This window comes from Ornithorhynchus anatinus, chromosome 11 (genome assembly GCF_004115215.2).
Source record: "Ornithorhynchus anatinus isolate Pmale09 chromosome 11, mOrnAna1.pri.v4, whole genome shotgun sequence".
Taxonomy (NCBI): Eukaryota; Metazoa; Chordata; class Mammalia; order Monotremata; family Ornithorhynchidae; genus Ornithorhynchus; species Ornithorhynchus anatinus.
In genome coordinates, this window is record NC_041738.1 from 52,427,061 (window position 1) to 52,439,273 (window position 12,213).

The 12,213-nt window shown below is 48.3% G+C and overlaps 1 protein-coding gene and 1 long non-coding RNA gene across 2 annotated transcripts in view; one reads left to right on the forward strand and one right to left on the reverse strand.

Annotated features, from left to right (window-relative positions):
• Positions 1-1,735: 1,735 nt before the first annotated feature.
• On the forward strand, positions 1,736-10,194 carry LOC114815055. The gene is made up of 3 exons (XR_003762853.2): positions 1,736-1,843; positions 6,174-6,293; positions 10,096-10,194. It is a non-coding gene; the product is annotated as an uncharacterized LOC114815055 (long non-coding RNA).
• LOC100073604 (tubulin-specific chaperone cofactor E-like protein) overlaps positions 4,347-12,213 on the reverse strand; it is a 123,007-nt gene continuing 115,140 nt past the window's right edge. Inside the window, exons 25-30 of the mRNA XM_029075157.2 lie at positions 11,649-11,812; positions 10,974-11,222; positions 10,086-10,248; positions 6,159-6,246; positions 5,716-5,832; positions 4,347-5,040 (exon numbers count right to left, since the gene is read on the reverse strand). Of these exons, the coding sequence (XP_028930990.2) occupies positions 4,940-5,040; positions 5,716-5,832; positions 6,159-6,246; positions 10,086-10,248; positions 10,974-11,222; positions 11,649-11,812 (882 nt within the window). The 3' untranslated portion in view covers positions 4,347-4,939. The remainder of the gene's footprint in view (positions 5,041-5,715; positions 5,833-6,158; positions 6,247-10,085; positions 10,249-10,973; positions 11,223-11,648; positions 11,813-12,213) is intronic.

Genomic DNA, 12,213 nt, shown 5'->3' on the forward strand with positions numbered 1-12,213 from the left:
AAATGTCATGACCTCAACAGGACTGCATTCTCCGTTTTTTTCTTCTCGTTTACTCCATAGAGGAGATGTCTCTTTGGCAGCAAGCAAGGGGAGTAGAAACATGGCCTAGGGGATAGAACATGTGTCTGGCCCATGTCCTAGCCCCTCCCTTTCCTCTTCTTTTCCCATGCCCTAGCCCCATTTCCTCTTCTCCCACTCCCTCTGCATCGCCCTGACTTGCTCCCTTCAACCAGCGCTTAGAACAGTGCTTGACACATAGTAAGTGCTTACTTACCCTAAATACTATTATTATTATCCCTCTCTCCTCCCAGACCCACAGCACATATGTCCATATCTGTAACTTATTTATCTATATTAATGTCTTTCTCCCCCTCTAGACCGAGAGCTCACTGTGGGCGGAGAATGTGTCTATTGTTGTCCTGTACTCTCCCAAGCACGTAGAACAGTGCTCTGCGCACAATAATTGCTCAATAAATGTGATTGAATGAATGAATGGGAGTGAGAGGGACCAGAGTTCTCATCCCAACTCTGCAACTTGTCCGCTATGTGACCTTGGGCAAGTTACTTCACTTCTTCGTGCTGAAGTTACCTCATTTGTAAAACGGGGATTAGGACTGTGAGCCCCATGAGGGACAGAGATTATCTTGTATCTGGTACCAGTTGGATCTTGTCTCGTATCTTGTAACAGTGCTTAACTGAGGTAAGCGCTGAGGTAAGAACATGGTAAGCACTTGACAAATACCATAAAAAAAAAAAGAAGCCGTTAATGCCACAACACTAGAGGCGGTCCAGACCATCTGAGAAGAGATTCTCTTCACAGCCACGGGACAGCCCTGTGGGATAGGGCATGTTCGAAGGGGGTTAATAATAGTGGTATTTATTAAGTGCTTACTATGTCCCCAGCACTGTACTAAGCGCTGGAGCAGAGACAAGATAGGTTGGCCAAGGCCTCTGTCCCCCAGAGGGCTCACAATCTAAATGGGAGGCAGAAAACGTATTCTATTCCCATTTTACAGAATAATCAATGGTATTTATTGAGCACCTAGTATATGCAGAGCACAGATTAAGCACCTGAGAGAGCACAATACAACAGAATTAGCAGGCATGTTCTCTGCCTATAACGAGTTTACAGTCCAGAGGGAATTTACAGTCTAGATGACAAAAATGAGGCCCAGAGAAGTTAACTGGCTTGCCCAAGGTCACCCATCAGTCAAGTGGAAGTGATATTATTATTAATAACAATAATAAATGATCATTAATAATAATAATATTTGTGCCATTTGTTAAGCGCTTACTATGTGCCAGGCACTGTACCGCCGGGGCAGATAAAAGGTAATTGGGCTAGACACAGTCCCTGTCCCATGTCAGGCTCATGGTCTTAATCCCCATTTTACAGATGAGGCCCAAATGAGGCAACTGGGGCCCAGAGAAGTGAAGTGATTCGCCCAAGGTCACATAGCGGCCTTGCTTGAAGACAGTTTGCCAGCCACCCCAGCCCCAGCCCCACTGTCCAGGGAAACTTCAGTGAAGCCCGTATTAGAGGTTGATGAATCGATACAAGGGTGCATTCGTGGGTTTATCACAGCCTAATTTGTACCCTCCCGCTAATAGCGGAATCCCTCTAATCTCATGGTCAAAAAGCACCGGAATAATTTTAAATACAGGTCGTAAAGCTCTTTGCTATGCAAGGAGCCATATTAGCATAAAATGTGATTATTTCATCTACCAGGTGAAAAGAAAATCCTCGATCTTCAATATTTTACACCCGGTGTTTTGAGGAAGAATAAAGCAATTACTAAACCTGCGATCTTTAACCAAGCAGAAACACAAGATGCAACGCACGGTAAGTATTGTTCTTCACCGTCTCTTTGGCAAATAGAATTCTATTGCCTAATTCCTTAAGGAAAGGAGCCTCTTCAATGTTTTATTCCTATCTGTACCAAGAAGATTTGTCTCTTTATGATGCTATTGGTGGTCATAATTCAGCCAACAGAATTAAACTTCCATTAGTCAGAACAGAGTTATTGCAGTTGGGCTTTGGAAGCGTATACAAAGTATTTCACAATCTGTCCAAAAAAAGGCCAGTAAATATTTCATATTGTTCTGAACTAATTATTTATTTCTCCACATTTTAAAGAGATACTTACTTTTCCCGACGGCCTACATTTCCCGATTCCTCGGGGTCAGAGATTTTTCAGACAAGATTTCCCTAGGGTGGTCAACTACCCATTACCGCACGGCCTCTCGGTTGCCTGAAAGGCTAAGGATAAATCTCCCACTGGTCTACGACCAAAGGCCGCGGCAATGGCTAGGATCCAAAAAGCCGATCCCTGGAAACCTTCTGCATCTGCGGCTTCCGAAAAAAATCCATATTTCGGTGGTAGTGATTCAGTATCGCCCGCAAAGTTTCGCCGCGAAACAAAAAATAGTCACGAGAGGGCACTGTCTGATTTTCTTTTCCCCTGCTGCATGTCAGGCCCCAGAATATTGAAAATAGCTCACAGACCGTTCCCCCTCCCCTTAAAAATAAAATAAAATAAAAACCAGCGGTGAGAACCGGCCCTGGAAACCTCGGGCCCAGGGGTTCGGGGGAGGGGAAGAACGCTCAGAATCAGGGATCGGTTCCGAACGATTCCATAATTCGCAAAGAAATTGTTCCAGATGACAATGGGCCTTATGCAATTGTCAGCTTTTGATAATTATTTCATTCCTTTGGCTGAAAAGGAGTTTGGCTGAAAGGAATTTTGTTGGATTCGAGCTTGCACAATGTCAAATGATTCTAAAAATAACAGGGAAATTAAGGCAATGTGGAACAATTAGTGCTTCTGATTTTTACCTTGAGAATTCGCGAGTTCTGCGGGTACAGTATGTACCCTCCGACGCTGAAGAAACTAATTATAGAAACCCTGGTTGTAAGACATGAGAGCCCCAAGAGCCCTTTTTCCCATGATTTTTAGGTCAATTCCAGTTGCCAGAGGCCTAAATAAGACTCCCCCCTTTAACCTCCTGCTACACAGAAGCATCACATAGGGTCCTTTTGTCTCTGAAACAAAATACCTTTGGAGGAGCGGTGGTTCTGAGGTGGTTGGTGGTCGGCGGTCTGGCTCGCGCCTGTCTTCGGAAGGGATCGGCGTGACATTCATCATAGGGGCCCGCGCGGGCTACCCGTGCTATGAAGCCAGAGGTCATCCACAAATCCAACGAGTCCTGCCTGGCTCGAGCTGGCTTGATTTGTTTTCCAGCTCAGTCGCTGGGTTCAATTGAGCAGCTACCCCCCACTATCTCACGCTGAACTCCAGTGGACTGATGCTGCCAGCTGCCAGTCATGGCCGGGGCACAGATCCGCAGTCCGGCAAACAACCCTTGAAGGGTTGAGGTGTCCACGTTAGGTCCCTGTGGGGCCCCAGCGACCGGGGCAGAATGAGCAGCTCCAGGGTTTAGCCTTTCCCAGGACGCCTAGATTAAGAGCGAGTCAGTCGGTCAGGCATATTTACTGAACACTTACTGCGTGCAGAGCACTGTACTGTTAGTGGAAAGAGCACGGGCCTGGGAGTCAGAGGACGTGGGTTCTAATTCTGGCTCTGCCCTTTGTCTGTCATGTAACCTTGGGCAAGTCACTTAACTTCTCCATGCCTCAGTTCCCTCATCTGTAAAATGGGGATTAAGACTGTGAGCCCTACGTGGGACAGGAACTGTGACCAACCCACTGATCTTGTATCTACCCCAGCCTTTAGAACAGTGCTTGGCACATAGTAAGTGCTTAACAAATAACACAATTATTATTAATAATAATAATAATAAATGGGCACATTCTCTGCCCACAATGATCTTAGAGTCTAGAGGGGGACAGTTAAAGGCTAAAGCCAAAAGATCATTTCAAAGCTCAAGAGAAGCTGCGTGGCTTAGTGGCAAAAGCATGGTCTTGGGAGACAGAGGATGTGGGTTCTAATCCCCGCTCTGCAACTTGTCTGCTATGTGACCTTGGGCAAGCCACTTAACTTCTCTGTGACTCAGTTACCTCATCTGTAAAATGGGGATTAAGACTCTGAGCCCCAAGCTGATTATCTTGTATCTACCCCAGCGCTTAGAACAGTGTTTGACACATAGTAAGCACTTAACAAATACCATCACTATCATCATCCTGAGGAGAGTTGGACCTGTTTTTGAGGCCTTCAGGCTCTATTTAGCAGACTTAGAACCTGTCTCTGCTCAGACTACGTTTTTCTGACCAGAGGTGCCTGGCCCCATTATTTCCGCCGTTTTCCTTTTGGCTTAACGCCTGCATGGGTAGGAGACCTACTGGGGAGGAAGAGAGAGCCCAGCCACTAGGAATGAGAATACTTGAATACAAAGTTTATTTAAGCACACGTACCCCACATTCAATTATTTACTGGATTTGTAATATGAAAGAGAAGGTGAAGTGGAGAGGGGACCTTGTGGTGAGACACTAACCCCAATCCTCTCGCAGGGAGATGCTGGTGAATATCAATACAGATCAGTCCCCTCCCAAACCGCCCGTCTTCTAGGGAGTCAAATTTCTCCGCTACCCTTCTCTCGCTTAAATCCAGGAAAAAACAAAAAACAAAAAAAAAACTTAAGCACCTGGTTGAAAAATGGGAAACGGATGGTTCGGATTTTGGCTCTCCTGGCCAGTTCGGGTTTTTCCTTAACTGGCTCTGCCAGAGCTGGAGTTTTTGGCTGAGGCTGTTGGGAGATCTCAGGCCAGATGATCACTTCCCTCCAGAGTCCCTCAGCCCCGCTGGGGACCGAACCCAGACCGGCTTTGATCGGCAGCCATGTCAGAGGTGAGATGCTGGATGCTGTGGGGCAGGAGTGGACTCAGGGACTCATGCTTTTTTTTTCTTTTTTTTTTTTTTAAATCCTACAGGAAGTGGAAGGAAAGTAAATTACAGTACTTTAAATAGAACCCTGGAGTTAGTTATGAGGTTGGGCCTGATTTATAGACAAAATGCCATAGTGAAATCTGGGTCACAATGAGGAGAATTATCCAGACGTGGAGTTCAATTGAAGAATTAACAGCTGTGAAGAGAAAGAGAGGGACAGGTGTAAGCCACCAGTGGGGCTGAGAAAAGCCTTCTTAGCGGTCACCCGGATTGGACCACCTCAGCTAGCCCATTCTACTCTGGACCCCTCCTGTCTCCACTTTCTCACTGCCCACTTCTCTCGACCCCAGACATTTCCGTCAGCGGCAGGGCAGACAGGGAGGTTGGTGTAAGCGACTGCCCAGCTATTATAAAGTATTATCTCCATTTTCCAGAAGAGTAAGCCGTGACCCAGAGTCTCAGAGTAGGCTCTGGCACCTCTTCTAAAATATTCAAGTGCTAAAGCAAGGCTGATCATTATTCATAGTTTAGGCCATGACTGGAGGGGCTCTGATGCAAATTTCTTCCCTCAGGTCTCCTACTAATCTTCAAGAAAGGGGAAAGAGAGAGAAAGGGGAGAGAGATAGAGAGACAGAGAGAGAAGAGAGAAAGAGGTAGAGAGAGAAGGAGAGAAAGAAGAAAAAGAGGGGAACGGGGAGAGAGAGAAAGAGGGAAAGAGAGAGGAGAGAGGGAAAGAAAGAGGAAGAGGGAAGGATAAAGACGGAGGGAGGGAGGGACAGAGAAAGAGAGGGAAAGAGAGAGAGTACCCTGTTCCAGTTGTTAGGGGACGGGCCTGCATGGGCGGGCTTCCTGAAGCTGGGTCGGAACTCACCTCTGCAGCTCTTGCCGTCATCTTGCAGTGTCCCCGTGACGCAGCTGCACAGGGGCCCGTCTATTCTGCTCGTGCAAATCTGCTCACAGCCACCGTTGTCTTCACACCAGTCTAGCCCTGGAAGGAGCAAATGCAGCAGGCGGCACGGGAGGGTGCAGTTTACAGGCAGGAGTGACACCCAGATTTCATGGTTTTCAAATCCACCTCTTCCCCCTCACCTCCCAGTCCCCCATTTTTTAAATCGTCAAAACCCAGGGCTTATCCAGGCAACAGAAACAGGGACTCAGGGAATAACTAGACCCTCACCCTTAGGAGAAGGTGGGACCTCAGCCCACCACCATCCTGGTAGCCCCCTTATAGATTCTCAAGTTGCTATAAAGCTTCACCGGAGTTTTCAAAATGTGTGCTTTAATAATTTAAGGTTCTATTTCAGGAACACTTACTTTTCCTCCTAATAGGTCCCACTGAAATGATCTGTTCTTTGGGCTCTTTTGTGTAATCTGTGGCAATCCTTGAATTATGCGGGCAAGTCTACAAGGCAAAACAACAGAGGGGACGTCTCAGCTGAGGGTACCTTGGTGAGTTGGTGGTTCCGGAAGCATCCCCAGCTTCTGCCTTGAGCCCCAGTGCTGCTAAGCCAAATTAGAAGCAACGCGCTCTTGATCGGCCTCCCTGGGGGGGCCCTCTTTGCCGGAGAAGAATCGGCTGGGCTCGGATCTGGGAATAGGTTTTAAGAACAGGCCGGGCTACGGACGAGGGCTGTTGCCACAATCCTCCGTTCCTCACGGAAGATCGAGGGGAAGACGGTCGGTTGAGTCACGGGGCCACTGGACCGGCCTCGTCTGGGCTGTGTGGAGGAGGCCAGAGTGAGCAAGGGGTTGTTTTTTGTTTGTTTTGGTTTTTTATATGCTATTTGCCAAGCACTGTACTGGGGTAAATACAAGATAATCAGCTTGGACACAGAGCATGTCCCACATGGAGCTCACAGTCTTATTCCCCATTTTATGGCAAAGGGAACGGAGGCACAGAGAAGTGAAGGGACTTGCCCAAGGTAACACAACAGACAGGTGGCAGAGCCGGGAGTAGAACCTAGGAACATCGGACTCCCAGGACGGTGTTTTATCTATCAGGCCACGCTGATTCTGTTTCTCCTGGTCTCCCCCTCCCCTCAGCCTGGCCCGAGTCCTGAGCAATTCTGCTCAGGTCCACAGGCAGACGGAGTCCAAAATGGAAGGAAGAAGGGCCAACTGGGGGCACCTAACTGGGTTCTAATCCCACACGACCACTTTTCAAATTTTTTTTAATGTTATTTGTTAAGCGCTCACTATGTATAATATTGATTGTATTTATTGAGTGTTTACCTTGTGCAGAGCACTATATTGAGCGCTTGGGAGAGTACAATATTAACAGAGTTAGTAAACACGTTCTCTGTCCACAGTGAACTGTCAATCACTGTCCTAATCCCTGGGGTAGATACAAGTTCTATCAGGTTGGACACAGTCCCTGTCTCACATGGGACTCATGGTCTTAATTCCCATTTTAGAGATGAGGAAACTAAGGCCCGGAGAAGTGAAGTGACCTGCATGAGATCACACAACACGCTATTGGCAGAGCAGGGATTAGAACCCAGGTCCTTCTGACTCCCAGGCCCATGTTCTTTTCACTGGCCTCGTTGTGTGATCTTGGTAAGTCACTTCACTTCTCTGGGCCTCAGTTTCCTCATCTCTAAAATGGGAATTCAATATCTGTTCTCCCTCCTACTTAGGCTGTGAACCTCATGTGGGGTAGGGACAGTGTCTGACCTAATTTACCCCAGTGCATAGTACAGTGCTTGGCACATCATAAGTCACAAAAACAAATACCCCAATCATTACTCACCTCGCTGCTCTCCTACTAACTTGATTTGCTTGCACCGACCCCAGCTCTTAGTATAGTGCTTAGCACATAGTAAACACTTAACAAATACCATAATTATTATTTCTACAGCCCAGCCTGCACCCTTTGCTTCTCTAATGCCAACCTACTCACTGTATCTCTATCTTCTCTATCTCACTGTTGACCCCTCGCCCATATCCTGCCTCTTTCCTGGAATACCCTCCCTCTTCATATCCAACAATTACTCTCCCTACCTTCAAAGCCCTGTTGAAGGTACATCTCCTCCAAGAGGCCTTCCCTAACTAAGCCCTTATTTCCTCTTCTCCCCCTCCCTTCTGCATCACCCTGACTTGTTCCCTTTATTCCAACCCCCCTTAGCCACACATCACTTATGTACATACCTGTAATTTGTTTATATTAATGTCTGTTTCCCCCTCTAGACTTTTAGCTACAGTGGACAAGGACTGTCTACCAACTCTGTTATATTGTTATATTGTACTCTCCCAAGCGCTTAGTTCAGTGCTCTGCACACAGGAAGCACTCAATAAATACAAATGATTCACTCATTCATTCAATCGTATTTATTGAGCACTTACTGTGTGCAGAGCACTTTACTAAGCACTTGGGAGAGTTCAACAACAGACATATTAAAAATAAAAAAATAAAAATAAACGTTGGTATTTAAGTGCTTACTATGTGCAGAGCACTGTTCTAAGCGCTGGGGGAGATACAGGGTCATCAGGTTGTCCCACGTGAGGCTCACAGTTAATCCCCATTTTACAGATGAGGTCACTGAGGCACAGAGAAGTTAAGTGACTTGCCCATAGTCACACAGCTGACAAGTGGCAGAGCCGGGAGTCGAACCCATGATCTCTGACTCTGAAGCCCAGGCTCTTTCTACTGAGCCACGCTGCTTCCCTGCCTATAATGAACTTACAGTCTAGAGGTGGGGAGACAGGCATTAATATAAAAAAAATGAATTACAGATATGTACTCTGGGGCTGGGAGGGGAAAAGAACAAAGGGAGCAAGACAGGGCAATGCAGAAGGGAGTAGGAGAAGAGGAAAGAAGGGCTTAGTCAGGGAAGGCCTCTTGGAGGAGATGTGCCTTCAATAAGTCTTTGAAGCAGGGGAGAGTAATTATCTGTTGGATTTGAAGAGGGAGTTTCAGATCAGAGGCAGGACGTGGGCGAGCGGTCAGCAGCGAGATAGACGAGATGGAGGCACAGTGAGAAGGTTAGCGTTAGAAGAGTGAAGTGTTTGGGAAGGATTGTAGTAGGAGTGTAGCAAGGTGAGGTAGAAGGGGACAAAGTGATTGAGTGCTTTAAAGCTGATGGTGAGGATTTTTTGTTTGATGCGGAGGTGGATGGGCAACGACTGGAGTTTTTTGAGGAGTGGGGAGACATGTCCTGAACGTTTCTGTACGAAAATGATCTGGGCAGCAGAGTGAAGTGTGGGCTGGACTGGGGAGAGACAGGAGGCTGGGAGGTCAGCAAGAAGGCTGATGCAGTAATCCAGATGGGATACAATGAGTGATCGTATTAACGTGGCAGCAGGTTACATGGAGAGGAAAGGGCAGATTTTAGTGATGTTGTGAAGATGGGACCAACGGGATTTAGTGATGGATTGAATATGTGGGTTGAATGAGAGAAAGGAGTCAAGGATAATGCCAGGGTAACAGGCTTGTGAGACAGGAAGGATGGTGGTGCCGTCTTCAGCGACAGGAAAGTCAAAGGGAGGACAGGGTTTGGGTGGGACTATAAGGAGTTCTGTTTTGGACAAAATAAGCTTGAGGTGACAAGAAGACATCCAAGTAGAGATGTCTTGAAGGCAAGAGGAAATGTGAGACTGCGAGAGAGAATGAAAGAGAGTTTAGGGTTGGAGAAGTAGATTTGGATATCATCTGTATAGAGATGGTAGTTGAAGCCACGGGAGTGTATGAGTTCTCCAAGGCAGTGGGTGTAGATGTAGAAGGGGACCCAGAAATGAACCTAAAAGGACCCCCACAGCTGGGGAGGTGAGGGGAGACAGAGGAGGAGCCCACTAAGGAGACTAAGAATGAACGGCTGGAGACATAAAAGGAGAACCAGGAGTGGACAGTGTCAGTGAAGCCACGTTTGGATAACATTTCCAGATGAAGGGGGCGGTCAACAGTGCCCAAGGCAGCCTAGAGGTTGAGGAGGATTAGAATGGAGTAGAGGCCATTGGATTTGGCAAGAAGGAGATGATTGGTGACCTTTGAGAGGAAGGTTTCTGCAGAGTGAAGGGGACAGAAGCCAGATTGGAGAGGGTAAAGGAGAGAATTGGAGGAGAGGATTTTGAGAGAGGAATTTGTTTGATCCATCCACTCCCACAGTTGGTCCAGATGCAAACTGCTCTCCATTCCCTCTCCCTCAGGGTGACTTCCCAGTTGCCTCTCCCCAGGTGTCCTCCCCCCCTCCCATGGGAAAGAGCCACAAGAAGGCTCAGGACTTGCTTTTCCTGCTGCCCGCTTACTATTTTGCAGGAGTATTTCTCCGAATCGCAGAGGGAGACTGCACAGTGGAGGTGAACTTCGTCGTAGTCTCCGATGAACTTGAAGACGGTGACGTGGAAGCGGCAGGTGAGGGAGACAGCGTTCTCCTCGATGACGATGGTATTGTCTTTAATGTTCTGGCACCTACTCATTAGGAAAAGTGTTATCTTAGCTTCCTCTTCGACCTCATCCCTTCCTTCAGAACAGCCTCTTTCCTCCTCCTTTTTCTCCGAACTGCACGTTTCACATAAGTAACCAAATTGATCCTGTCGGGACGTCCACCTTGTGTTTCTCGAGCACTTAACACGCACCTCTGATCAATCGCCATCATCCCCGCCATTAGAAACCTAATGTCCCCGGGGGCCCTGCGATCCCCTGCAATTGAATTTCTCCTCATTTTCCCCGCATCGTGCTGATGTGGTTGAAATAAACTTGAAATTTTAACATCCTGCTCCATCTCTTCTGTTAATGAGCCATTAGAGTGCCAAGCTCTGGAACCGCCCTGCTGGGAACCCCCAGAATGAGAAGCAGTGTGGTCTAATGGATGGAGCAAAGGTCTGGGAGTCAGAAGAACCGGGCTTCTAAACTCAACCCTGCCAGTTGCTTGCTCTTTGACCTGGGGCAAGTCACTTCACTTTTCTGTGCCTCAATTTCCTCAACTCTAGAGTGAGGATACCCATTCTGCCTTCTACGTAGGCTGTGATCTCCATGCAGGACGGGGACTGTGTCCTACCTAATCAACTCCTACTTCCCCAGTCCCACGACCCATTCCCGCCGACCCTAGTCTTTTCCGAAGAATTCTGGCCCAGTCCCGGACCTGGAAGCCCGCTGGGTCCCGGGACCACCACCCACCACACAGCACCGCTCACCCTCCTTCGATGATGAAGTAGCGGAGCTTATCGTTGCTGTCCCGGGACGGGGTGGCGTAGCACTTGTTCAGAGTCAGGATCAGGTGTGTGGCGTCAGCCCCGACCACGAAGACCCCGACGTAGAGCACGTCGCGGGTGGTCAGCACCACTTCTCCCTGCCGGTAGGGGTGTTTGTAGGAGGCGTTTTTGTAGAGCGCCATCTTGGTGGTGAAGCTGCCTTCCTGGGTCGGGACGGTCAGGTTAATCACACTAGCGGGAAAGCAGACAGTGAGGCGGCAGGACGCGCCAGACAGAGCCGGCCCCAGAGCGCTTGGACGCTCTGCCACGGAGCTTTCGAACCGAACCACTGGGGAGGGAGGGGAGAAGGGAGCTTTGGCCTTTTGGAAGAGGGAAATTGCCAGGGCCAGAGGGAGGCGGTTCGGTCTAGCGGCAAGAGTAAGAGACTGGGAGTCGGAAGGTCTGCCACCATCTTGCCGTGTGACCCTGGGCCCATCGCTCCTCCGAACCTCAATATCCCCATCTGGGAAATGGACATATGTGCTCTCCCTCCCACTTAAACCCAAGGGTTGGGTCTGGTCAGATTAGCCGACATCTACCCCCGCATCTGCCACACGGCGAGTGCTGAACGCAGGCCATTTTTGAAAAAAGTGATTGGAGTCGGGCGACCCCTTTTACCTTAGCATTGGCCTGATGACAGAATCTAAGGAGATCTTGATGTCCAGCTCGTAAGCACATGAAAATTCCACGCTGATGGTCCGGTCTCTCGTGATGATGTTGCCTGTGTTGTTGGCGCTCTCGATCCAGATCGTGTTTTTGTATGTGATGTGAGTGCTGTTGGACTGGGGAGCAGACAGGGGATGGAAAACATTCATTCCAGCAGGGAAGGTGAAGGGGGAGGTGCATTACAAGTCCCTTACCTCCCACCAGGGTGGCACAGTGGGTGTATTCCAAACAAAACTCAGAGACCAAAGTCAGTCAGTCGGAGGTTACTCTCAGCACAATCAATCAATCAATCAGTGGTATTTATTGAGCACTTACTGTGTGCAGAGCTCTGTATTAAGCGCTTGGGAGAATGCAATACAACAGAGTTGGTAGATCCATTCTCTGCCCCCTAATGTGCTTAAAGCGTAGAGGGGGAGATATTAGGCATTTCCTGGAAAAATATTACCACTGCAGCCAGGCCTTGTGTAAAGACCCCAGGCCTGAGAGTCAGAGGACCTGGGTTCTAATCCCAGCTCTC